Source organism: Copadichromis virginalis, linkage group LG5 (genome assembly GCF_057382275.1).
Source record: "Copadichromis virginalis isolate Kocher_CV1m ecotype Utaka linkage group LG5, C_Virginalis_male_GT1.1, whole genome shotgun sequence".
In the NCBI taxonomy this organism is placed as follows: domain Eukaryota; kingdom Metazoa; phylum Chordata; class Actinopteri; order Cichliformes; family Cichlidae; genus Copadichromis; species Copadichromis virginalis.
The window spans coordinates 40,431,817-40,458,379 of NC_140622.1; the positions used below are offsets into that span (position 1 = coordinate 40,431,817).

The 26,563-nt window shown below is 42.6% G+C and overlaps 1 protein-coding gene across 2 annotated transcripts in view; it reads right to left on the minus strand.

The window, feature by feature from the left end:
• The window catches only part of pcbp4 (poly(rC) binding protein 4), a 219,700-nt gene that overhangs the window by 38,671 nt on the left and 154,466 nt on the right, over positions 1–26,563 (minus strand). The window contains exons 7-10 of one of the 2 annotated variants that reach the window (XM_085457820.1): positions 17,569–17,700; positions 15,838–15,966; positions 9,203–9,277; positions 1,208–1,279 (exon numbers count right to left, since the gene is read on the minus strand). In XM_085457820.1, coding sequence (XP_085313946.1) covers positions 1,208–1,279; positions 9,203–9,277; positions 15,838–15,966; positions 17,569–17,700 — 408 coding nt within the window. The remainder of the gene's footprint in view (positions 1–1,207; positions 1,280–9,202; positions 9,278–15,837; positions 15,967–17,568; positions 17,701–26,563) is intronic. The other variant, XM_085457821.1, reaches the window with a different exon arrangement.

Genomic DNA, 26,563 nt, shown 5'->3' on the forward strand with positions numbered 1-26,563 from the left:
TCTACTCCTTTCTACTAGTATTTGCAGCCAAACCCAAGGTTTGGGACCTTATTTGTCTTGATCCTCCAATGACAGGTCATCTCTCATGAGTAGCACTGGGTGCTCCAAAAGAAGCAGGCTCAGGGAGGGGCAGCCAGTAGGCGTTCTCCCAAAATGGCCCTGCAGGTTCAACCGTGCAGAAACAGGATGAGCCCAAGAAAATGAACTCCAGCAGGCCACCGGTGTGAACGTCTCTGACCAAACAATCAGACACAGACTTCATGAAGGTGTGTCTTGTGTCTTGAGGGCCATCAGTAGGCCCTGTGCTCTCGGCCCGGGACTACGGAGCCCCGTTGGCCGTAGAATACCAGCAGTGGCAGGTCCACAGCAGATGCCCTGAGTTTCTCAGAAATGAGAGCAGGTTCACCCTGAGCACACGTGACAGACGTGGAACGCTCTCATGGAGAACGTTATGTCTGTAAGATCGCTCAGCGTGAGTGTTTGGTGGTCAATCAGCGATGGACGCACAGGCCTGTACAGGCCAGGCAGCAGCACCCTGACTGCCATCAGGTATGGCGCTGGTGCAGTGTGTCCTGGGTTCCTCCTGGTGTACGACATGTGGTGAGAGCGTGCAGGCAGTTCCTGGAGGATGAAGGAATCGATGCCACCGATGGTCCTCGGGCTCGTCTGATCTAAATCTAATAGAAGACCTCTTGGATGTCACCAGGTTGCCCCTCAGACTGTCCTGATCTAGGAGGACATCCCCCAGGACACCGTTCATCGTATTAGGAGCGTGCGCCGCCATTTTCAGACAAGCATATAAGACAAGCACGTGGACAAACTGCTGAGTACCGTTTGGAGTTGCTGCAGTGGCTAGCCTGATGCATCATCACTTTGATTTTCAGAGCTGTGCAGGTCCTTTCATTCCTAACGCTGAGTCCATATCAGTGCTGATAGATGTGTTTTCAGTGTGTTCTCTAATCTTTTGAGCAGTGCATATATTTGTACTCGCAAAATTAAATCATTAAACTTTTACAAATGTTTGCAGGGCTTCTCATTACATCGTATAGTGAACACATTTCAGTCTGGAGCAGCTGACTGCAGCTCTAAATGTTTCCATCTTTCCAGCCCAGCTTCCAGTCAAAGCAGCTCGTTGGTAGATGGAAACAAAGGCAGTGATGCAGTGACCTTTGACCCTCGACCCTTGCCCCCAGGCGGCCATACTCACTTGCTGCAGGTCCACTCCTCCCTGTGCCACTGAGAACAGGGGGTGAGAGCCAAAGTCTGAAGCCTCGAACACCTTCAGCCGGCACAGAGAGACACAAGCAGAGTCAACGCCACGGTTAGAGCTCAGAACTGATCAAACATGAACAACCTGGTCACTGCAGAGCGGCTCGGGATCCTTCATCGCCACAGCTGTTCGACGTACAGCTAAACCTGTGTGAGGCGTGCAGCGTGGACACTGTTACACACTAACTAATGTCAAGCTGGGTCAAATCTCCCCTAGAAATTAAAGTCATGCACAGTCACCTCATGAGACTATTAAACTTGAGTTAGTAAGACTACGTAAAGGAACTGAAACTGATCCCAGCTTTTACCTTATAAAGAAACAATTATTATCATACTTATGAAAGCATTATACCAACAATGTCTCACTAACTGTAAAAGCAGCAATAATTGTGTTAATTTAATAAGAAAAATGTGGCCTTTAATTTTACGAGTGTCCTTAAAAACTATTTTCTTTATGTCACTGAATCGGCTGTAAGTTGCTTTAACCTCATGTGAGCAGTGTTACTCAGCTGATTACATAAGTGTTTCCTCTGCTGCTGCAAGAGCTCAGAGTCATTGTGTATTTATTTGTAAGACATTTTGAAAAGCAAAGGTAAAGCCAGCAAAGACCAGATGCACAGAACAAGTAACAAAAACAGGTTTTCCATGTGATTCTGCAATGAGAAGCAGAAATCAGTAAGAAACCATCAAGAGTTCATTTAGTTTCCCATTTACTGCTAGATGAGAAGATGAAGTGGAGCAGAATAAATACTTTATCATTCTCTGAAAGAAAACTGCCATGTGGCAGCGTGAAGGCAGCGTGACGCCAAAGGTGTGCCGATGCTGTCGGACCGCTGAGACCGTCTCCAAAGGCCAAACTGCCTGGAGATGCACTGAAATGACTTGTTTTAACAAGTCATTTGTTTTAACAAGATGGCTGAGATTCAATTTGCATCAGTCTTATTTTTATAGCCCCCCCCCCCCCCCCCCCCCCCACACCAACGGCCGGCTCAAGGTGGCGACGCTGAAAACCAGAGAAGGAACGCATGAAACGGAACAGCGACGTCACGCTTTAGTGACGTGTGCGATCGGCCAACTAGACGTTTCAACGTTACTCCTCTGCTACGCAGCACTAATAACGCCATTCGTTTAAAATATTAATATTTCACGCCAGCTAGTGATTGGTTCTTGGCTCTTATACAGCGCCCCGGCCTCTTTCTGTTGTAAATGAGGTGGAAAGTGAAGCAGATGGTTCTGCAGTACTTTGCTAATGTCATGTAGACTGTAGTGAAATAAAGTGGCATGTACTGAAGCATTAACGCGTCCTGCACACGCATGTGTACAAACAACCAAAAACGCTGCAGTCTGAGGTTCTGTGCCTGAAGTTACTCACAGTTCCACACTTTTAAACATGTTTTGGTTATTGAAGGCTGTGATTAATGGAGTATTTGTAAAATGATTTGATTCCATTATTCTCAAATGTTTTCTTTACAACTAATCTTGATTTTTCCATCTAATTTATTCATCTGGTAAACGAACCATCTCTGTCTCAATGTTTTTATTATTCGTTTCTTGTTAAAAGGGATGTTTTTCCTCTCTACTGTTACCTTGTTGGGCTTCCATCATTTTTGTCTTTGCAGGTATAAAAAATAAAACTGAATGAACGTAATGTTGTGACCGGAGGTCCGACAAGCTAATCTAAGATGTCATAATTGTGTCTAAAGTTTGCAACCTGCCACTCACTGGAAATCAGTGTAGGAAGCATCAGTGCAGTAGTAATCTCACTGATCTTGGCTTATAGTAAACTAGCTTTCCCCAAACGTTAAACTGAGGACATGAAAGGGTTTCTTTAGACTCCGTCTAGCTTGAGCTTTTGTTCAAATATGCAGCTCTGCAGAATAACAAGCAAACACAACGACTGATTTCTGTCTCTGTCACTTAAACTAAAGTGCTGGTGGAAAACTTTGATGCACTAAAGTTATAAAGGACCTTGTTTTATTGAATCTTCTTCAGCATTGATTTTACTTTACATGAGATTTTAGGGTTTCGAGTTGATGAAATACAAACTGTCCCACCGCTGACTGCAGCAGCGCCTCAGAGTTCATCCACAAATAACCAAATGCCCCAGACAACTACAGAGAGAGACGTCCAAGTCAATCTCCAAACAATCTGTGCTGCAGTCCAGTGATGTGTGACCAAGTACAGACAGATCTCAGTTGTGCCACTCTCTTAGGGAAAAATAAAAATCATGCAGGTCTCGGACTGACCAAATGACAACCTGCGCGCTGCTAAGCTCCGATGCACCGTCGAGCCTGAGCGCACACGGCAAGATTTCTGCAACCAATTAAGCATCAGAGTTTTCAAAGCAAACTTTTCAGAATTCAAGGTACTTTGAAAACCCTACAGGGAGAAATCGTGCAGGATTTTTCTACTTTGGTTTTGTTATGTGTGAGCAGAAAGTGCTAATTGGGGGCAAACGAGGTCAGAATATTTGGATCATTCAGCTTTCATTCAGTTCAATTCTCTGGTTTACAAAAACAACACCAGGGTGACAAATATCAGGCTCATAACAGTTAATATCCACATTTAGTATTCAATGATATCAGTGAACTTATTATTTCTGTGGCTCTTAAAGTATGCAAGCATGAGATGAGCATACAGGGAGTGCAGAATTATTAGGCAAGTTGTATTTTTGAGGAATAATGTTATTATTGAACAACAACCATGTTCTCAATGAACCCAAAAAACTCATTAATATCAAAGCTGAATGTTTGTGGAAGTAGTTTTTAGTTTGTTTTTAGTTTTAGCTATTTTAGGGGGATATCTGTGTGTGCAGGTGACTATTACTGTGCAGAATTATTAGGCAACTTAACAAAAAACAAATATATACCCATTTCAATTATTTATTTTTACCAGTGACACCAATATAACATCTCCACATTCACAAATATACATTTCTGACATTCAAAAACAAAACAAAAACAAATCAGCGACCAATATAGCCACCTTTCTTTGCAAGGACACTCAAAAGCCTGCCATCCATGGATTCTGTCAGTGTTTTGATCTGTTCACCATCAACATTGCGTGCAGCAGCAACCACAGCCTCCCAGACACTGTTCAGAGAGGTGTACTGTTTTCCCTCCTTGTAAATCTCACATTTGATGATGGACCACAGGTTCTCAATGGGGTTCAGATCAGGTGAACAAGGAGGCCATGTCATTAGTTTTTCTTCTTTTATACCCTTTCTTGCCAGCCACGCTGTGGAGTACTTGGACGCGTGTGATGGAGCATTGTCCTGCATGAAAATCATGTTTTTCTTGAAGGATGCAGACTTCTTCCTGTACCACTGCTTGAAGAAGGTGTCTTCCAGGAACTGGCAGTAGGACTGGGAGTTGAGCTTGACTCCATCCTCAACCCGAAAAGGCCCCACAAGCTCATCTTTGATGATACCAGCCCAAACCAGTACTCCACCTCCACCTTGCTGGCGTCTGAGTGGGACTGGAGCTCTCTGCCCTTTACCAATCCAGCCACGGGCCCATCCATCTGGCCCATCAAGACTCACTCTCATTTCATCAGTCCATAAAACCTTAGAAAAACCAGTCTTGGGATATTTCTTGGCCCAGTCTTGACGTTTCAGCTTGTGTGTCTTGTTCAGTGGTGGTCGTCTTTCAGCCTTTCTTACCTTGGCCATGTCTCTGAGTATTGCACACCTTGTGCTTTTGGGCACTCCAGTGATGTTGCAGCTCTGAAATATGGCCAAACTGGTGGCAAGTGGCATCTTGGCAGCTGCACGCTTGACTTTTCTCAGTTCATGGGCAGTTATTTTGCGCCTTGGTTTTTCCACATGCTTCTTGCGACCCTGTTGACTATTTTGAATGAAACGCTTGATTGTTCGATGATCACGCTTCAGAAGCTTTGCAATTTTGAGACTGCTGCATCCCTCTGCAAGATATCTCACTATTTTTGACTTTTCTGAGCCTGTCAAGTCCTTCTTTTGACCCATTTTGCCAAAGGAAAGGACGTTGCCTAATAATTATGCACACCTGATATAGGGTGTTGATGTCATTAGACCACACCCCTTCTCATTACAGAGATGCACATCACCTAATATGCTTAATTGGTAGTAGGCTTTCGAGGCTATACAGCTTGGAGTAAGACAACATGCATGAAGAGGATGATGTGGACAAAATACTCATTTGCCTAATAATTCTGCTCTCCCTGTACTCAGTGCAAAATGATCTTGCTCGCAATTCTGAGGCTGTTTCAATTTTAACAATCACGTCGATTATCATGAAGTCTTTTTCTGTTTTATATTCATAAATCACCAAATGCTACAAACCATGAAGCTGTTCTTTGTCACTAAGCCAAATCAACCTATCAGCACACAGGAAGGCTGCATTCATGCTAACTGGGTCTCTAGAAGGAGAGATGTTTGTTGTCACCACCGCCTGACCTGTGAGCTTTTAGCCCCAACTCAGCATCTTCAGGCTGTCTTCCTCTGGTGTGTTGGGTTTGATGAAAAATTAAATGTAGCAGAATCTGGATGATTCTGAGGAACGAAACATGCTGCTTGTGCTTCTGTAGCTTCAGTTTCTTTAGAAATCTGGACGACCACATTTCCAGTTTGTGCCTTGTCGATAAGAGTCAATAACAGTGGTGTAATCCAAGCTCAACAAGAACAACTTTACAAGGTCAACGGGTTAAACGGGAAGGATGTGACTGCGGTACGCTGGGAATCTCTGGGGTTACGCTTAAAGAAACACACAGAGAGATTTTGTAGCACAGCCGTAACACAGTGACTCACAAAGGGCCATAAATGTGTTTCTACTGACTGTCAAAGGGCCAAGAGACTCCCAGACTTAAGCTAGCAGAGGCACAAAGAGTCTTAACAGCAGCTTCTCGTGCTTCTAGCTGTCATTTCACTGCAGGGACTTTCCCCAGGACTAAGAAACTTAGAAAGATATAAAATCCTCTACCTGTGTTTACACTGGAGCAGCCTTGGGCTAAATGTTGAGCCACTTCTACCCAGAACATGTTTTTCTCTGTCGATTAATACTTTCTGTAAATGCAGGAACGTTTAGGTTGGGGTTTATGGCGCTCAGCATCACTGAGCATTTATTTTAGTAGATGTCACAGTTTCATTTGTAAACTCTGCAAATGCAAACAAGTAAAATATGTGCTGTTTTTGTTCAATAACACTTGGAGAAACATTATTAGGCTGTGTGGAGATCAGGGAAATTATTTTGCTGCTATTGTCCAGATTAATAATATAATCTACAGTATTGATATTGCATTCAGATGTTTAAACAGTGTGTGTCTTTCAGAAAGCCACAGGCTGACAGGAAATTGCAGGTTTGCGGAGTGTGCCTGTTGCAGAACTGAAACCGAAAGCAGGGTCTAAGTGCAGGTTATTCTGAGGATTACATGTAAGGATGAGCCTCTGTTCTGGTGAAAAGTCAGAAGTGCAACGGGTGAGATGAGAGAGCATTTAAGGACGACACACACACACACACACACACTCAGTTAGAGAGAATCATTTATAGGTGAGAGGTTAATCATGTTGTCTTGTAACTGCGGGTTTGGAGAAGCGGGTTGACAGGAAACATCTGCCATGAAGATAGAGACAATGTTCCTTTTCAAACTGTGTTAAAAGTCATTGTGGTTTTGAATTGACGTATGCAAATATTGTATCTGATGACGCATGAGCGGGCGTCATTAAATTCAAACCCTGATGGTATAAAAAATCTGTTTACGCTTTGATTGGTTGGAAATCAGCGCTGTCTGCGAACGGAGCTGGTCTTCCCACGCGTGTATTTCATTAAAATCAATTGTTTGACCAAGCTCTTGGACCATGGTTGTTTGTACTCTCCTTCCTCAATATTTGAACCTTAACATTTGGGGGCTTCGTCCGGTGGTTGAGGAGGGAGAGAATTGGAGGTGTAGACGGAGAAATTCGGTGGTCCGTGGTGGTCAGACAGACAGGCGTGAGACCCGGCAACCAAACTGAGTGGACAGGCGCCTTTATAAAAGAAGTAGGCACAGGCCTGTTGATTTTATCAATAAATAATCTAGATTTTCCTTTCCAACCTTGACTATAATCCTCTAACACCATGATACAATTACCTAAATCAGTTCCACATGGTGATCTATTACAATGAGTTATTGGTTTAATCTGAAGATCCCCAATAGACAGTGTAATCGTCAGAAATGGGACTTGATGTGATTATACTGACAATCAATCCCTGCAGCCTGAAGAGCATCTTGGCAGAATAAGTGGTAAGAAGGCAAAAAGCATCGTTTCTTATTATATCTTTACTTTAAATTATCTTTAAGACAGCAAATCCATTGTTTTGTTTTAACTACGAGGTGGATTCCCACTGATTACCTTCGAATCTGCAGACAAACATCTAATTTCATTTTTCAGGTTTTCTACATCGATTGCAGATTGCATCCTATTTGTGCAACCTTGTTTTTCTTACCTGAATAAAAGATGTCACAACAAAATAAAGTGTTTCATGCACATTTTGTAAAAAATATTAAGACCTTTGAAGGAAAATCTAAGTTAATTTTGAGATCACCGATCATGTAATATGCACCAGGGCACCAGCCCAAACATGTCTAAGGCAAATTTATAGAAACTACAAGATAGTTTTAAGTTGAACTCAAATATATTTGACACCAGTGTCTTTCCATTATGAGGTGTTCCAAACAAGGAAAAGTTCAGCTACAAACAAACAATATCTTAATCGTAGCCTTAGATGGGTCACCAATGACCTGATAGATGTCCATCTGATCTTACATGATGCAAAGTTTTGCCCTATTTTGGAACAAAAACCATTTTCCACAAATTCCTGGTTATAGAATCAGATTGTATCTAAAAGTGAATCAAGTTCAACCAGTCCCCATATTTGTTCAAATCCATCCCCAGCCTTTCAAGGATGCTATCAAATGGATGATCACATGACTTCCCTGGAAGAGATAACAATCTGGTCTGGAAATAAAAATCATATATAGTAGAATTTGGTGAAAACGTTCCAATCCAACAAATTCATTCACAGAAACACAGACAAACCAAGGTTTCCTCTCCAGCAGCGACAAATGTTTTCTCTAGTGAATACTTAAGAATTGTGAGTCGTCATAAAAAAGCATCATTTTATCATACTGAACTGGTGTGACAGGAGCCGCCTACACCCTACAACTTAGCAAGTGGACTGTGTGTGTGTACACATCCATACTTGTATTACTGATGTTGTGGGGACATAAATCTATTTAATGACTTGCGGGGACCTCGGTTTTTTGTGAGGACCAAAAGTTGCCTGTTGAGCCATTTGAAGGAAATTGCTGTTCTAGATTAAGTTTAGTCTACATCCAGGAAATTACAGTAAGGCAGTTTGATCTCCTCTGAAAAGATGGAAACATGACTGTGTCTGTGCATGGAAAAAACATAAGAGGGTAAGCGACCATGTGGGTATTCTGTCTGACACTGAAATTGCAAACCAAAGCATATTCTTGAATAATAAATTATGTATCGACTCACTCATCCGTCCACTCCTCCATCTCTTCCTCAGTACTCCCATACATCCATCATTTCTTCATACCTCCCTAAATCCCCTTCATCTACGCGTCTATCTGACCCATTAATCCGTCCGCCCGTGCCTCTCTCACCAACATCTCTGCCTCTCCTCCTTTCATGCTTCCTTCTGTTACCTGATTTTCTTCCGTCTATAAATCTGTTTGTTCTGCTTTCATTAATCATTTCCTTTATTCTGCCACTCTCATACTACTTTCATCACCGGATACCTGCATTATTTTGTTCTGTCTGCTCCATCTATCATTTTCCTGCCGTCTTGCATATTTTATGTTTTGCTCCCTGTTACGGTTCATCTGAAGGACCTTTACAGTGGTACATGATTTCCAGCAGGATGTTAATTACCATCATTCTCCAACAGCTTACCTGGTTTCCTGCCAGCAGTACAGTTCCCGGAGTCGGGCTGGGTCGGTATGGAATAGTTGCTCCTTTTGGTGGAGACTACAGATAAAGAAAAGACAGTCAGAGGTGAGGTTATAGGCACAAACATATGAAGAATCTTAAGGTGGTGGTGGCAAATAATGGGGTCCAATTATGTGCTGGCATCAGCGTTGGGAAGGTTACCTCTAAAATGTATTCCACTACAGATTATATGACGAATATTCTGAATACTTTGGATTACTTTATGTATATATATACTTTATATATTTACTTTTTATATTATCGTGCTTTTTACAACTACATTAATGTCCTATTGCTGTGTGATTTATTACTATTACTGAAGGTTACTCTCCACACCAACACCAACCAGATGTTTAAATCTTAATATAAATGAGTAACAGTAGGTGGACATTAGGTAAGGCTGCACTTTTTGCAGCGATCTCGTGTAGAAAACTATTCTGGAACTTATTATTTCGGAGGAAAACACAAACGCAGCGTACAGTCGAGTCTTAACAGCTTACTTACAGCTGGGCTCGTCAGGCTCTCTGTTTGGCTGCAGTGGTTATTATTATATTTACATGCTTCCAGCTCCCGTTTCTGCTCCGTGACAGCTCGTACTTTCTTTAGGGCGATGCCTGTAACACTCTGCCTATTGCCTTCATATTAAATCATTTTTTGAATAATAATTTTAAAAAATATTTCTTCACATCACTATTCGGGGCACAAGTAGAGGAGACATGGGCCATGAGATTGAGACACAGACATCAGAGCCTCTTAATGTGTGTTTTGTTTGGGTTTCCACCAGCCTGGAATTACCAAAAACAGAGAGGACACAGCCGAGCATATGAAACAGGAAAAGACCGCCGTGTAATCCATTTATTTCAACAAAGTAACTGTATTCTGAATACCACCTTTTTAAACGGTAACTGTAACGGAATACAGTTACTCATATTTTGTATTTTAAGTATGTAATGCTGGTACATGTACTCCGTTACTCCCCAACACTGGCTGGCATCTGTGAAAGCAACGTCAATAGAAAGTCAATTGTAGTGCTGAGCTGTGTTTTACCATTGTGTGTGTGTCTCACTGTTATTCAAGGGCAAAACCAGCTGCTTTATATCTTTAGCATGAAATCAGTGTTGAAACATTGGAAGGCGAGTGTTGGAATAATAACTTACAAATCTGACTCCCCATTGAGGCGCTTGTGTTTAATAGATTGGGTTTAACACTAAAAACTACTTGGTTAGTTTAGGGATGAGCTTGCGATATGGGTTAAAGGTACTTTTTGTCATTACCCTGTTTAAATTTTAACCACCAAGGCAACATTTTACCAGCGTTGTGATGAAACATTTTTGGATGTGTCCTGTGGTTTCCTTGACTTTTGAGGTGGGAGATATCATCAGCCCTACCCTCTGAGACTGGACACCAAACCCCAAGAACAACTGGTGCGTTGAAGGCCTTGAGTGCGAGAGCGGCTGACCTGAGATAATGGATAACAGCTCTACCCTGGATCCTCCTGGCCGATTACGAAGACTACGTGAAGCATCCTCTGAAAGTCTACTAGAAGATGTGACATCTGGACAGTCCCTACTACCACTAGAGCAGGGCGATATGACCAAAAATATTTATCACGATATACATTTGAAAATTTGCAATAACGATATAACTGATGATATAATTAATGATGGATTGCATTTCTATAGCGCTTTTCGAGACCCTCAAAGCGCTTCACAATTCCACTATTCATTTACACTCACATTCACACACTGGTGGAGGCAGCTACAGGTACAGCTGCCCTGGGGCAGACTGACAGAAGCGAGGCTGCCATATCGCACCATCGGCCCCTCTGGCCAACACCAGTAGGCGGTAGGTGAAATGTCTTGCCCAAGGACACAGTGACCAAGACTGTACGAGCCGGGGCTCGAACCGGCAACCTTCCAATCACAAGACGAACTGTAGTGTAGTAGTGAACCAGCAGAGGAAGAGACCCGTAGTGATAGATGTAGCGATACCGAGTGATAGCAACATCAAGAAGAAGGAACATGAGAACCTGGGAAGTACCAATGGCTGAAAGAGCAGCTCAAGAAGATGCGGAGGGTGAAGGTAACCGTTGTAATCGCAGCACTCGGTGCAGTGACCCCAAAGCTAGGGGAGTGGCTCCTGCAGATCCCAGGAACAACATCCGAGATCTCTGTCCAGTAGAGCTCCCAGGCCTCTGGCTGAGGACCCGAGCTTGCAGTGGGGGATTTTTTTTTGGACATACACATTAATACACAGTAGTGACGACATCGGAGTGGTAGGTCCACTTCACTGATGCCATAATCTAAGCAAAAACCATCAGTGGTTATATAGTAAGGGCACTAAATTGATTGATTGCTGATAGTTGCACCAACTGTGGTCACCCAAAAAATAGTGGATGGCAGTTCTGGCTGCAGGAGAACAGCAGAACCTCTAACATTACAGATATGCTTTTATGTTTTTCCAACTTGGAAGGATTTAGTTAAAAAGACTACGAGATAGATCTTTAAATGCATAAAGCTCATCATTTAATATGTGATAAGTTTTGCTGCTGAAAACTATCATTTTTTATAGAAGCAGAAGGGGGTTCAATACTTCAGAGGCTGGGAAACAACCGTGCTTTATATTTAATTTGGGATATTAAGCCTATTAAGCCTGTACAGTACATTCTCTGAGTGACTGATCATCAAGTGTCGGCTAATGTTTCATCCATTTTTATCTTATTGTGTGTTTGGTGCAACAGGGAGACATCAAAGGGACATTAAGCAGCAACATGAGTTTATTTCATTATTGCTGCACAACATCATAAAAGCCAAGCGGCTCTTATTTAAACTTGCTGTGCTGCTGGATTGTTGTGTTTGTCTGAATTGCTGATGCGGTTGAAATGAGGGAATCACGGCTTTTCCTGCTGCATGCTGAGCGCTTTTATTACACAGGCACTCTACTAATGTCATATTCATCATGCTGCGATCCACTGCAGCTCATTAAGTTCTGGTTGTAGGATACACCCAGAGAGTCTAGGCTAATTGTTTTAGCTGATGAGATTCTTAATGATGACCTGTCAGCGCTCAATTTAAATATGAATACGTAATCAAATGAAACAAGTTTTCACATATTCTGCAAAACATTTGGCTTTGCAGAACAGGATTCCCCCTCACACTCATTCACAGTTTGCACAGAGGTGGGGGAGGTGGGGGGGGGGTGACCGGTGGACCCCAGAGACTGGGATTTCTCACATCACGGGCCCTGCATGTTGATAATTCATATTTACTTCAGCCTTTATATTTTTCATTTATGTGTGCATTTTATAAATGCTTTCTCTTATAGTTTTTATGGTAATAGTAGGGCATTAAGATACAAGAAGGTAATCTGTGGAAATCGCTTACTTTCCAAAGTAATGTCCAATATCCATCCCACTCTTGTATCAACTAGGGCTGCCACAAACGATTATTTTGATAGTCGACTAGTCTAATCGACTAATCAGATCATGCATCCATTGGACGTAAAACTACAGCTTATTGCACCAGCATGCATCTGATCTTATATAACTATCATTAGCTTACAGCTGGAAGTGTTTAAGGTATGTGCTAACTAAAAATAAAGACAAGATGATAGTTTATTAAACCTTTAGTGAAATTTGCAGATTGTAGCAACAAACCGAAAGGCCCCCAAATTGTGTGCCGATGTGTGCAAGTTGTTGGTGACAAAGTCCATTGAAGACGAACATATTTTTTTGCAGTACTGTAACGTAACATTTACAGCTATCAATATGAGTAAGTAGCTCGCTGTTTACGCTAATGTTAGCAGCTAACTAGCCAATTCGCTTACTGAGATGACTGTACCACTTCGTCATCAGAAGCCATGACGTGCTTCCTTTTCAGATGCTCGTGCATCGCCGTCGTGCCGCCATGGAAGGCAAGTTCCATTGTGCAGATTTTGCATTGGACATTATTCTTCTTTATGCTCCCAGACTTAACTTTGGCATCCTTGTAGATGCATTGCTGCCATCTTCTGTTTCAGTCTGTTATTACCCTCTTAAATCCTACTACTTATTCCAGCGTCTTTCAGGATCTTACAAGGTTCAAACGACGCGTCGACTATTGAATTAGTCGTCAACGATTTTGTCGACAAATCGTGGCAGCCCTAGTATCAACAGCACTCAAATATAAGTAAGTGGGTAACAAGAGGCTAGAACTGGGGTAAAAATGTGCAAACACACACGTCTGTGAGGCAGACAGAAATATATCCTGGTAACAATGTGATAACCTGCCATTATAATGACGCAATGCTGATTAATGCTTTAATATATGAGGATATTGTTCCTACCTCAGTACCCCACTATTACTTTACAGTTTAAGTGATACATATATTTTGTCTTCATGGATTGAGTTTTTACAATAAAAAGGGAAAAAAAGGAAGTTTAAAAGTACAAAAACAATGCAGTTCCTGTAATGTCCACTTGAGGCAGTGCTAACTGACTCTCGTGCTAAAACATCCAAAATTTCACCAGAAAACAAACAAACAAACAAACAAACAAACATATTTACACTTTATAATATAACAACTGTACGTGGGATAGTTTGTCTTTCTCTTTTTTATTTTTAAATGTATTAAGGCTTAAAGTTGGGGACATGGGCGCTTTGGCTGAGAGCTGGCTGTCTGAGCAGTTCAGGTACTTTATATAAGGTTGGGAAAACCTGCAGTCAGCTGAGACTGAAAACACTACGTCCAGATGAACAGAATCAATTTTTTTCCGTCTACATTGGCATTTTTGTTGAGTTCTGAGATTTCGTTCCCTCTAAATTCACCGTGGAATAAAGTGAAGCTGCAGCAGAAACCTCTACTCTACGTCCGACAACAGGACTTCACAGAAAAATAGATTTCTCATTCATTTATCCCAACGTGCTGTTTGGATGCATCACTTCCAAGCATGCACAGGGTGGACGGCAGGGAGACAACAGTCCATCAGAGGACCAAAGTACATCAAAAGATTTCTTACTGAGATCAAACAAAGTGTGAATGGAGGCATGCAACTTCACATTGACAGTAAGTACCAGCACTTGAAAGTGAATGAAGTTTAAATAAGGTCAGCATTTTTATTTCTTTTCTGCTCCTCCTTTCTCATCGCAGATTAAGGTGCTTGGAATACCAATGAGCTCCTGAAGCCTTTGATTTCTCAGTTTCTGCTTCTAATCCTCGAGACGTGCTCTCCTTAATGACTGCAGTCTCTGATTAATTATAATACAATCATGAATTATAAATTTTACTGTTTCCATTTTGAAGATTATTGGAAAGGAGCACGAAATCTCACAAAAATGTAATGTAGTGGTAATAAAGCGCAGACGAGTGTGCATCATTACAGAGCCGCTGCATAAATTTTTAAAAGAATCACTCCTGCGGCTCTGTTATTTCAAAATTAGCATCAGGTTGCATCAGATGAAGAAAAAAGCTTTGTGTCTTGAGTGTCACGAGTGTGATGGTAATAATAGATCAGGGAAGGATGGCGATGATGCTCGTGTCACAAAATGACAAATCTAGAAATACCGATACGAAGAGAAAGCCTTGAACTAATCACGTAAGATGATGTCAGACATTTTGACTAATTATTAAGGTGTAAAGGTTAGCTTAGAAAAGGATGAAGGCACATAAGGCTGTTGTCATAGCAACCACCCACCAGATAATGCACACATCCAAAAAACAAAAACTTGCACTGAGGAGAAATGTGCACCAAAGCAGCTGCAATGTGTGAAAACAGGAATGCTGAACAAGCAGCGTTAAAGGTGTTTGAGGCAGTGATGAACCTGCAGAGCATCAGCCACAGACTGTATGCAATGAATGGAGACACTCTGATGTCACCAACTAGTATTTTAAAACCTCAACGTTAGTATTTTAGCTAACGTAATATCATGTTTAATGGAGCCAGAAGGTTCATCACTGCCTCAAACACCTTTAACGCCTTGCTTTTTCACACCTTGCATTTCATTTCTCTGCAGATAAAAGGTTTTTTAGGGTCTGCTAAGTCATCAGGTTAGCAAGCAACATCAATAGACTGCATGCTTCCCTCACACAAACACAGACACCATGTAAAAATATAAAATCCTAGAAGGAGGTCACACTTTTTGGACGATCTGTTAATACAACTAGCCCCACAGCAGCCATATCATTGGTCAGATAATTAAAAATCCTCTAAAAGCCTCCACAAACACGTTCGCTGACTCCAGTTAGTTGAGGTGAAGCCTAGCAGACAGCTAGCAGCTATGACCGCCTGTGTCACCATTCACCTCTTAGTCAGAGAGGCCACGCCCCTAATGATGTTATGAAGAGGGAAAATCTCCATAGAGACCAAAATGGTTTTTGTACCAGGTTGTAAACATGTTTATTTCTGCTGTAAAGTTTTAACACGGGAGTCTATGGGGACTGACTCACTGCTGGAGCCACCCCCGAGTGGCCTTTAGCGGAACTGCAGCTGTTGGAGTTTCCACACAGGCTCTGGTTTTCAGCCCCAAACTTCACAGCTTTGTGGAAACCAGGCATTTGAACATTTTCTACAGTACTTTCTCGTTAATTTCACTCAGTTTTCCTGTTTGGCCTCACTCACGTACCTCGAGGATTACAGTGCAGATGAGTTTAACACACTGGATGATGGCGTCCTGGCTCCCTGATATCGTCACTTCTCTCTCTGTGGAGTTGGGGAGGAGGTCACCTGCCACCTGAACCTGCGCACCTGTCGTCTGTACACACAAAGAAACACACACAGCAGTGATTCTGTACCCTAAAAATATAAGCAGAGAGAATGCTGTCAGATGCTACATGAGGCCCCAAAAAGTGTTTTTGACAACTCAGAAGGTCACGTGTCAGATTGTATATTAATAGACATGAAGTTCACGCACTCAAAGTTAAGCAAAGACTATTCAAAGTGGTAGTTTCAGGATATTTAGTAAGAAAGCCAAAGCGAAATGAATAAAAGTTTCAGCGCTTGTGGAATTCAGATCTAGTAAAGCGCTGTACAAATACAGGCCATTTACCATTTTCCCTTAATTAGCTGGCTAATGCGGCGGCGGATGCTGTCAGATGTGCGACCCAACATTCACACTGAAGCCTTTGTGAAGTTTTCAAGGTCTTGTTTCACACTGTGTGTGTTCACATTATTGCCTGGTCCTTGTATTTTACATATCAAAAAGAAAACTTTGGTGACCTGCTTTTAGAGCGCTTTTAGTTAGTATCTAAATATGGGAGCTCATGTTTGAGTCTTCCTGTCTGCTGGATTGATGTTTATGACCTTTGAGTCAAACTTGCACAGAAGCCAGTCACGGTATACTAAAATAACATTCATTTGCATTCTCTCCACTGTGCCCAGGTTGTAAACAGAGCTGCCCATTAAAGCCTGTTACAAACAGGGTCTGCTCTGTCAGACAAGCCCAAGCAGCTTCTGCTCAGTAAAATGCAGATTAACTTTCTGCTGGTTAAATCTCAAACAGACTATTAGAGACAGCGAGTCAGTTCCACGCCGGTGCTGGGTTTATATCCTAAATTAAACAGGACAAGACTCAACAGCTCCCTCTCTCTGACATCTGGGGTCATGGGTGACAGACTGAACGGGGCTTTTAGAGCTCAAAAATGTAAATTTTACTCGGTAAACATTTTTGTTAAGGATATCTTTATCATCAGATGTAGTTTTGTTTTTTGTATCTTCACAAGTTTTGATTAGAATAAAATAGCGTTCTGTGAGTAGAGCACCACGAACAACTTTCAGGCATTCACCATTTCATTGGAGATAATTTATCTGAATTTATCTTGCCAAAGGATATTAGCCAATCAGACTGCAGCAGACAGGGACAGAACCACCAACCTCCTGACTGCAGCCACAAAACTTTCATGGCTCTGTTCTGCGTCATCAGACACTTCACAGTTCGTGTAAATGACACCGGACCTGATGTGAGGCACCAACCAAGCCCTTCATCTCACTACAGGACTTGGAGAGTCAAACCTTCTCTGGCATGAACATCAGCACAGAAACTGCAGGCTGGGAGCTTCACAGTGGGTTTCCATGGCCAGCAGCTCCTGTAGGCCTCATGTGTCGGTGGCCCAGCACTTATGCTCCCACAGTGTGTATGGATTTTTAAAAATCTAAAATAAAGTGTGTATTTTTTTTTCCAGAAGCAGGAGCCAATATTTAAGTAGTTTAGGTCTTTCACTCTTGTTCATCGAGCACTAGCTAATCAGCAGTTAATCAGCAGTAACTCATATCTGGTTTGATGTCTTCTTGGAAAGTGGAAAACGTTCCTGCAATGCCCGATTTTACGACAGAGACTTCATCTTGTCGAGCGGCTCACCTCTCTGATCTCCTTGATCTTAGACCCGCCTTTGCCGATGAGGGAACCGCACTGGCTCGCTGGGATGACCAACCGTAAAGTGACGGGAGGCTTGCTGGTCACCGTGCCGTTGGCTACCAAGGCCGTCAGGTCCTGAGATTAAGAGAAAAGAAACAGATGGATTTAGTCGTTAAAGGGCTCGAGGTATTTCCGTTCGATGGATACATCCATCAGTGTGCCTGGAGAACAGCATGCAGCTGCTGAGCTGCCTTCCACCGTCTGTCAGCGCGAGCCCTTTAACATCTGAGCTGTAGGAAAACAAAGCTCTTATTAAACAAACAGTATTTCTAATGTTTGCTTTTGAGCGTAGAATGAATGCAGCCCATTGGATATGCATACCAAAACATGTAAGCAAACAAAGATGATCAGAGATGAACCTTTTTATCCTTCCTAACCACGTCTCAGTCCTCGTATTGATTTATTTCTAAAGAGCTGGATTTCAGGAGTTAAGCTTTGGAACAGACGAGGCTGTTATGGCAGTTAGATCAGAGCTGGAGCTCCAGTTTCACTCAGCTTTTCATGACATCTGGTAATCCCAAAAATACATTTTCTGTTTCTTCCCAGTGTTGGGATTCAAGTCAGATAAAAACTAAAAACAACAGAAGTTGAGCTTTAAAAGGAATGACCCCCCCCCCCCCCCCCCCAACAAAAAAAACCAAACACCACTAAACATGTTTCTTGTCATTAAAAATATAAAAAGAAGCTTGACACACAAAAATAATCACTACTGAAACTTGTAGTGTTGAATAAATGAGACAGTGTTACTTCAGACTGGCTCTGCAGCTCTGTGGATAAACCCACATCAGCTGATCCCTCAGTGGCCTGAACCTGCTTTCTGCAAGCCACTTTGCAACCCACCTCCAGCACACCACTACTTCCACATCCAAAAATCTATTTAGTTACTTAGAAAATGAACAGATGTAAATTAAAATGATATGCCATGATTACTGAAGTACATTAAAGGTAATCTGTGGATTGCGTTGTCACAGCTGTAGTGGCACAGTACGTGAGATGCACTTCTGCATAGCACACATTTTTATGTAAGAGGCCATTTGCAAACAGAAGGCTCCTGACTGTTACGTTAGGACAGCACTGAACTCGCTCTCCAGTAGTTAAAGGAATGACGATTACCAAAACCTGAGGCTAAAGCAGCTTCAGAAAAATATTCAAGTCCAATGCAACCAAGATCTGCAATGAGACAAACGCTGGCAGCTCATGAAAGAAAAAACTGATTGTGATTTTCATCAGGAGGGGCTCAGAGTAGAGCTGCTACACCTACGGGCATCTGTGCGTCTCCTGAACTGCTTCCTCTGTGACTTAGACCATGATGAGTGGATGGATGGACCATGTGATAAATGCCCTAGTCATTCCTGTTTCAGATGACCCCGTATATCGTCATATCATGGCGAAATTAATCGTGAATTTAGTTGCTGCACTTGGTTATATGATAACCTTCCTGCTGTGTACCTACAGTGTCGGTCGGCTTGCTGATGTTAGCCCGTGGCTAGCTGTGGTCTCAGGCTTGTAAAGGAACACTGTGCCTCTAAGAGTTGCAACTATTCTCTTCAAACTGGCTCCAGTACAAACAACCAGGTGGTGCCAAACCTCTGCACAGTCTGTCTCCATGTAAGTGTATTATTTGCTTCTTTTGCAGCACAGACCAGCAAACCAAATTAATCTAATTTATGTAACTAAAAAAAAAAAGTCTATTACTGGACATTTTTTAATGCTCATAATAAATATTTGCATTTAATGTCTGTGAGCTCAGTCTGTGAAAGGTTAGCGCTGATTGGAAAGACAACTTCCACACTTGTCTGTCGTTCCTTTAATTCCGATGCAGATCACAGACTATATTTGCCCTGGTCAAACGTCTCTGTCTCCCCCTCTCTGCCACCGACTCCCCTCTCCGACTTTGACTTTCTCTGTTTATACTTCTGCCTTCCACACACACACACACACACACACACACACACACACACACACACACACACACACACACACACACAGAGCGCTCTCTACTCCCAGTCAAGGTCCGTGAAGTTTGATGAATAGGCGGCATTCAAGTCGGGATAATAGCAGATCACGTTCCGTACGCTCTGATTGGTTTGGTTTCATTTCATCAAAAGCCAGCAGACGTTTAAAAGTGGGCTTTCTTTTCAACACAGTAACCACATTTTGTAAAAGAATTGCTACATTATCATTGGAAAAATTACTTCTTGTAACCCAGATTGTCAAACACAGGCTGGAAATTCTGTAGCTAATAAATTACAGTTCAGCTGAATCACTGCTGGTTTCCACTAGAGAAGCTAATAGGATTCCTTCCCAAGGTCTCCAGCCTCGAAATACATCCTAGAAACATATGCAATCACACGCAACAGTTAAACAAGAAAATGTAAAGCTATAAATACAGTCGTTCTAAAACAAGCTGCTGGAAGTTATTCACTGAGATGGATTTGCACATTTTGTAAAGGTCACGATTTGATCTGACTGCTGATTTGAAGACAATTTTACTCAAAATGAGCAAAACATTTCTTTTTGTCTTTTAATTGACGTGTTTATAAGCTCGACTAATCTTTCAGATGATTTGTTTCATCCAGCGTCCGATGAATGCGCTTCGTCCGCGTTTGCTTCATCTTTCCAGAAGCTCTCATGTGTGCGTTTGAAGACTTCCCAGAAATATTTTAATCTTTCTGCCAATCACAGTGAAGCAGTGCACCTCTAGGCTCTGTGCTTTCTGTATATATCTGGTATATTGTTATTATAATGGTTGCACTTGGCAGGCTTTACACAGTCTGACCGGCCTGATGTGGATGTGAGTGTAAGCTCCTGATTTCCAGTCCTCTGCTCAGACTTCAGTTGTGAAATCAAAATATTATCACATTAAAAAAGTTAAAGCGCATCTGGGTGGTGCCTCAGGTCTCCTTTAAATAAATGAAAGTAAAACATATAGAGCTCGTGTGGGGTGAAAATCTTGACAGTTTGCACTCCAGAACCAGACCATATCTGTTAGAATAACACAAGTCATCTCCATCTGTGAAGCCTGCATGTAGCACATGCACCGATAACGCTGCCTGGTACAACCATGACTACAATCGATGCTGCACTCTTTAGCTCCTCTCTTGCATCAGATGCAGCTGAGGTTTTTGGAACAGGTCCAGTAATATCACTGACTTGTTGCTATAACTTGTTATTCCATCTTACCCAGAGTTATTGTATTTCCATATTCACCCAGCCTTATAGTGAATTCATCGGCCCCGGGGTCTCCACTCTGCTCTTACACTTCTGCAGCTGCTTCTGACAAAATCTGATGATGTTCTTTCAGGTGGAAATTAAGAAGCAGCCCGGGGCGACTCTGGCAGGCTTATTCGGAAATAGCCGAATTCTGTCAAGTCAGCAGACCACGTGTCGTCTAAAACACCGCACTGTGCAAAACTCTTGAGCCAGACGCAGACAATTCAGTTGAAATCAAACAGAAGCTGCAAAAAACCGTGTAGATCAGTAAAGGAGCGAGTAAATCTGACAGCTCAGGTGCGAGGCCAGGATTTATCCAGATAGAGCAGCGTTCATTACAAACAAGTCTGTCCTGTAAGTGTGGAGTCCACCCGTCACAGACGACCACCAAACTTTCTTTACTGTCAGATCCTGACCGATCCACTGTGGAAATGTGCTAATGGTTTTTTTCCCTGCATGCAAAGCTGCAGGTATTTATTCAAGAAAAGGAAAGTTTGTGACTCACAGCCACCTGTGGACAACAAACAAAAGGTTTCTGCAAACGCCTGAATTACATCCAGGGACGGGAAATGTTCTTTTCTACCTGAGCACACAAAACACTTTATACAGCTTACCTCATTCATACTATTTCAATGTATTTATTTACTTATTATTTTTTCATACAAGCACTTTTTCTATGCTTTTTTTTTTAATCTAAGACTCACGCACATTTATACCCCGATGGACGCATCAGAGAGCAACTTGGGGTCAGCATCTTGCTTTAGGATATGTGGCGTGCACTCTTAGGAGATGACCTGATCTGCCTCCTGAACCAGACCGTGTGGCGGTGGCAGATTTCTGTGCTGTTTCGCTCCGTTTTCTTTGATGGCCCGAACATATCTGAGCAGTTCTTACTACACCTGCTCGCCCCTCGGCAGCCCCTGCCCGCTGCCCTCTTTGGTGAAGTCAGACTCTGATTATCTCTGGGCACAGTTGGTGGCTTCCCACAGTTGGAGGCGGCGACTCTGTTGTGTTTTGTACAGTTGGTAGGTGAGCTGCCATCTTTGTCTTTTATTAATGAGAAGAAGCAGTGTTCAGGAAACAGGTTCAAATATTTTATTTTTCACAAGACTAAATACTTTTAACAGGTTAGAAAAGCTTTTACATCAGCTCATGACAACATTATGTTTGTTCTAATGTCAGGAAGTAATTATCTGTCATTTGTATTGAATCTGACTCTTTGAATGAAAGTCCAGGACAGTCTCAGGAGTGTTTCCCGCTCACCCATCCAGCCCTGAACTTCACAACTCTTCCACCTCCTAAACTGCTGTTAGAAAGGCTTCACTCATTCACTCACTTTTTAATTGCATCTCCTCTTTTTTTAGCAGCTCTTCCCAACTTTCTCCCCCTTTTCTCATTACATACTATCTCTGCGTATGGCAGCTTAAATCCTCCTTTTCTCTCTGTATTGCTCCTCCATCCTTTACCAAATCTCCCTCCGTCCCCTCGTTCTGTATGACTCTCCCTCTCCGACTTTAATTAACTCAGGTAATAAATAGCAGTCCAAATCACCTGGTCCTAATACGATTGGTTCAATCAATTAAGGCCGAGCTGCACTCGGAGCCTCGTTGCATGTGAAATGTAAATAACAGAGCGCCGTCTTGTCTGGGCTGCCCATCAGATGAACGTGGTCTGAATGAAATCACTCCAATCCCTCCTCTGCAGGAACACATATTTATTTATATCATCAAAAATCTCTTACAGAAGCCTTCGCTGCCTCTTCTCCTCCTTCTGTGCGCACTCTCGCATGCAGAGCTGGTAATTGACAGCCAGCTCTGCATGCAGAAAGTGGTTCATGAAGCAGAAATGGGGTAAGGCACCAACGGTTTTGATCCCGGTTGGTTATTTTGGACACATGTTCCTTAAACCAGGAGGTTTTTCTTTGGAGATGAAGTTTGTTGTTCTTCCTGTTTGTCCTGATGCAGATGGTTTTTTAAATCCCTCCCTGATGTGTTTCATGAAGCTGAATTTCTGCGCTACATTTTTAGCCACATTTTAAAACAAATTGCAGTAGAAGGTTTCACATCCATAAACAAGTTCTAATAGTTCTCTCTGGATTATATTTGTCCTCCATCCTCAACTCTTCCATCTGTCCATCATCACAGACGTTCTTGTCATGGTCCTGGATCTTGGACTGAGGGTTTTTGAGTTTGGGGACTTGTTAAAGTAAACTCTTGACTGATGCTTATATTGTTAACTCCTTGGATTTTCCTTCGTATTTTTCCTTAACAATGAGCCTTTAGTTCCAAGTTCGGTTTCTCTGTGTTCGTTGTTGTGTGACTCTCTATCTGCCTCTGGTTTGGATGTTCTGGACTTTATCCTCACAGGAGCCAGGACCCCTCAGTGCCTTGCTTATGGGTTCTGGCTCCTGTGACTCTTGTCAGAATGATACAACCAGCAATGGACCCAGCGCTCAGTAAGACTTTTGAATGGCGGTGGATGGCTCTCTCCTTTTTAAAGAGGACCGTTGAACTGAAGCCATGGCTCACCCCTGAGCGTGAGCCCATCTTCAGGCAAACTCGCCTGCCCATATGTGGCACGTTGTGGTCCTGGGGTCCCATGGCTCCTGGGCACCACATCCTCAGGTAAGTTTGGAGCCATTCGACTGCTGCAATGCATACTATAGCCTCCAAATCATCACCCACTCCTAAGAGGAAGCACGGTCCCTGTAGATGCTGTTAATCACCGCCTCTGCAGTCACGTTTGATGGAGACATCAATGTTCGCCACCCTAGCCAGCTGCACATCAGTTCTCCTTGGCTGACACCTTCATTCCTGTCTTTAGGATGAAGGTCGCAGAGACCCAGCCTGTCTCTCCACCCAGGGATGACTCAGGCCACCAGGGGCCTCACCAGGGACTTGGGGGATACCGCCTGCTCCTTTAGAGGTGCTTCTCCCTGAACCTGAGCTAATTACAGGTCAGCTTCCCTGCACTTCACAACCCTGAGCCACCAGATCCTGTTCTTTGTGAACTAGCACCGCCAAATCCAAGCCCAGGAGCCCCATGCAGCCTAAACATATTGCTTGGGATGGGCCCCATCTGGACCATCTGCCATCGACTAAGCTTCCCGAGGGGTCCCATGTCCTTCACTATCGGTGACCGCCTGCGAGGCCTCCGTCTCCACTGTTGCCTTTCCCCCTCTTAGGCTACCAGGTAGGCTCTGCCTCCTTGGCCACTGGTCCTCTACCTCCTCCACTATCCCATCTGGTCACCAGAGGCATCTTGCCTTCATCACCTTGTTTTCCAGTTCCATCTCCATTCCTGGGCAGCGTTTCCTGCTCCAGCCCCTTTCTCAGTACCATCTCTCAGCTCTGCCCCACCCCCTTCCCTGCTCTATGGACTCTCCTCCTCATTGGTTTTAATTTTCTATTTGTTTTTTACTTTTTAAAATCCTCTCTGCTCTTCTTTCTAATGCTGTGTTAATTTATCCGCACGTCTATAACGTTCATTTCTCTTTTCAGCATTTTTTAGCAATGGCATCTCACATTTAATATCCCAGTTTAACTACACACACGTCCATCAGCCATTCTAATTTTCTTTTACGTTCACATTCCTTTAATTTCTCTCTGTTCTGTGTTAGCAGAGGTGCACAGACATCTGCCTGAGGTGGTTCAACGCAATCTTGTGATATCAGGCTGCACGGCTGTGAAATACAGACCATCTTTCAGTATGAAATAGAGATGGACCGATCCGATATTACGTATCGGTATCGGTCCGATACTGACCTAAATGACTGGATCGGATATCGGAGAAAAATAAAAAATGTAATCCGATCCATTAAATATCACGAAAGCACCTCACAAAACTTGCAACACGCCGTAACTCGCCTCAGAACGTTAGCACGTCGGAGCAGTATGCATCACGTGATAGAGCGGCTGTGGCATGCGGGACCTGTGGTCTGGATAGCATGTGGAGCTTCGCTAGCAACCTGGCATTTCATCTCCGACAAAGTTATCCCCGAGAGAAGTAAAGCAAGTGTGTAAGTCCATCTCTGAATGTTTGTAAAGCATTCCTGCGTTAAGCTTAACGAGCGACTGCCTCTCGCTCTCCGGCTGCTACTTCAATCGTGAAACTGATCAGCTGATCGGCTTTTCTGTCACGAGTCCGTCTTTGTTTTTGGCCCACTTTGCGCCAGAAAGAGGAAACCAGCGGCTGAACAACAGCAGCACGTTTAAGCTTGATCAGCTGTTGTTAGAATTTATTTAATATTACTTTCTACTCGAGGATCTTTTTCTACGTAGCTGACGGCTGTAACTGTGCAGGGGCGGATCTAGCAAAGTTTAGCCAGGGGGGGCCGATAGGGCATGAACAGGGAAAAGGGGGCACAAAGACATACTTTTCTTTCTTATTCTCATTTAAAATGTCGAGCTTTTAATAAATAATTATCTGACACCCAAAGTTTTAATTTGATGTAAAATGAATAGAAGTCAATTACTGTATATAGTGACTATTAAGTCTAATATATATACCCTAGTAAGCTATAGTACTTTTTCCTTTGGGAAGGTACCATCTGTGCAGTCTGCAATTTTGTTGAAGAAAGATGTTGAATCTATTTAATATTTCTTGAAAAATAATTGATTTCTGTGCATTTTTTTCACACTTCATCAAATTAAGGTTGATTACGTCGATTAAGCATCATGAGGTGGAGCGTGAGGGGTGGTTCCCTATTTTTTATTTATTTCTTTTTGTTGTTGCTGGGAGTTGGAACTCTATTAGTTAGGTTGCTTAATATTTACGCTAAGTACTCTTTAAAATACCAGAATAGGGAGGATGGTGCAGGTTTAAGTTTATTAGATTGATCAGTATTGCTGAACTATGAAACATTTTTTTTTGCATACAGGTATAACAGAATAGCTTTAGTGTAGTTGTTGTTTTAAACTTGAGTATGAACTTATACAAAATGCAGCAAGATATTTAAAAAAACAGTTTTGTTGATTAAAAAACACTATATCGGATTCATATCGGTATCGGCAGATATCCAAATTTATGATATCGGTATCGGTATCGGACATAAAAAAGTGGTATCGTGCCATCTCTAGTATGAAACGGTTACACAACGAGCCCACTGAACCAAATGCTGTTTGTGTGTACACATGGGCAAGAAATCAACATTTTTCTGTCAGTTTTTTGTCTATAAACATCTCAGCACATTAGTATCATGGGATATATCATATAATGTTGTAAGGGAACAGGAACAAAGCACTGGCACCCTGCAGCTTTGATCTGCTTTCTGGAAAAAACAAACCTTAAGTGCATTTTGGGTAAACTTTCAAGAGTCGGATCACTGAGGCAGCTGCTCAGAACAAATGATAGCATATGGTCTCATTACACCTACCGTTTGATACCAGGCTCATCTTCCTGCTGTGTGAAAACATATTTTTGAATTGAAGGAACTCTTCCCAAAGATCCAGAAATAACTAAGACATCCTCTATCCTGAGGTCAGGCCTAACCACTTCCTGCCTGCTCAGGCCTGGGTGATGAAGCCTGGTTTTTGGTCTCAGTTTGAAGCCCAGCCCTCCAGCATCATATTGTCCCTACGGCAGAGATGCTGCACGCCATGGGAAACACTCATCCCCTCAGAATGATGCTGGAGGCAGCGGGATGCCGTGTTAGGTAACAACCGTCCCAGACACACACCTGAACCTGTGCAGGTCCTAAGACTAAGGCTGTGCATGATCTCCCCGA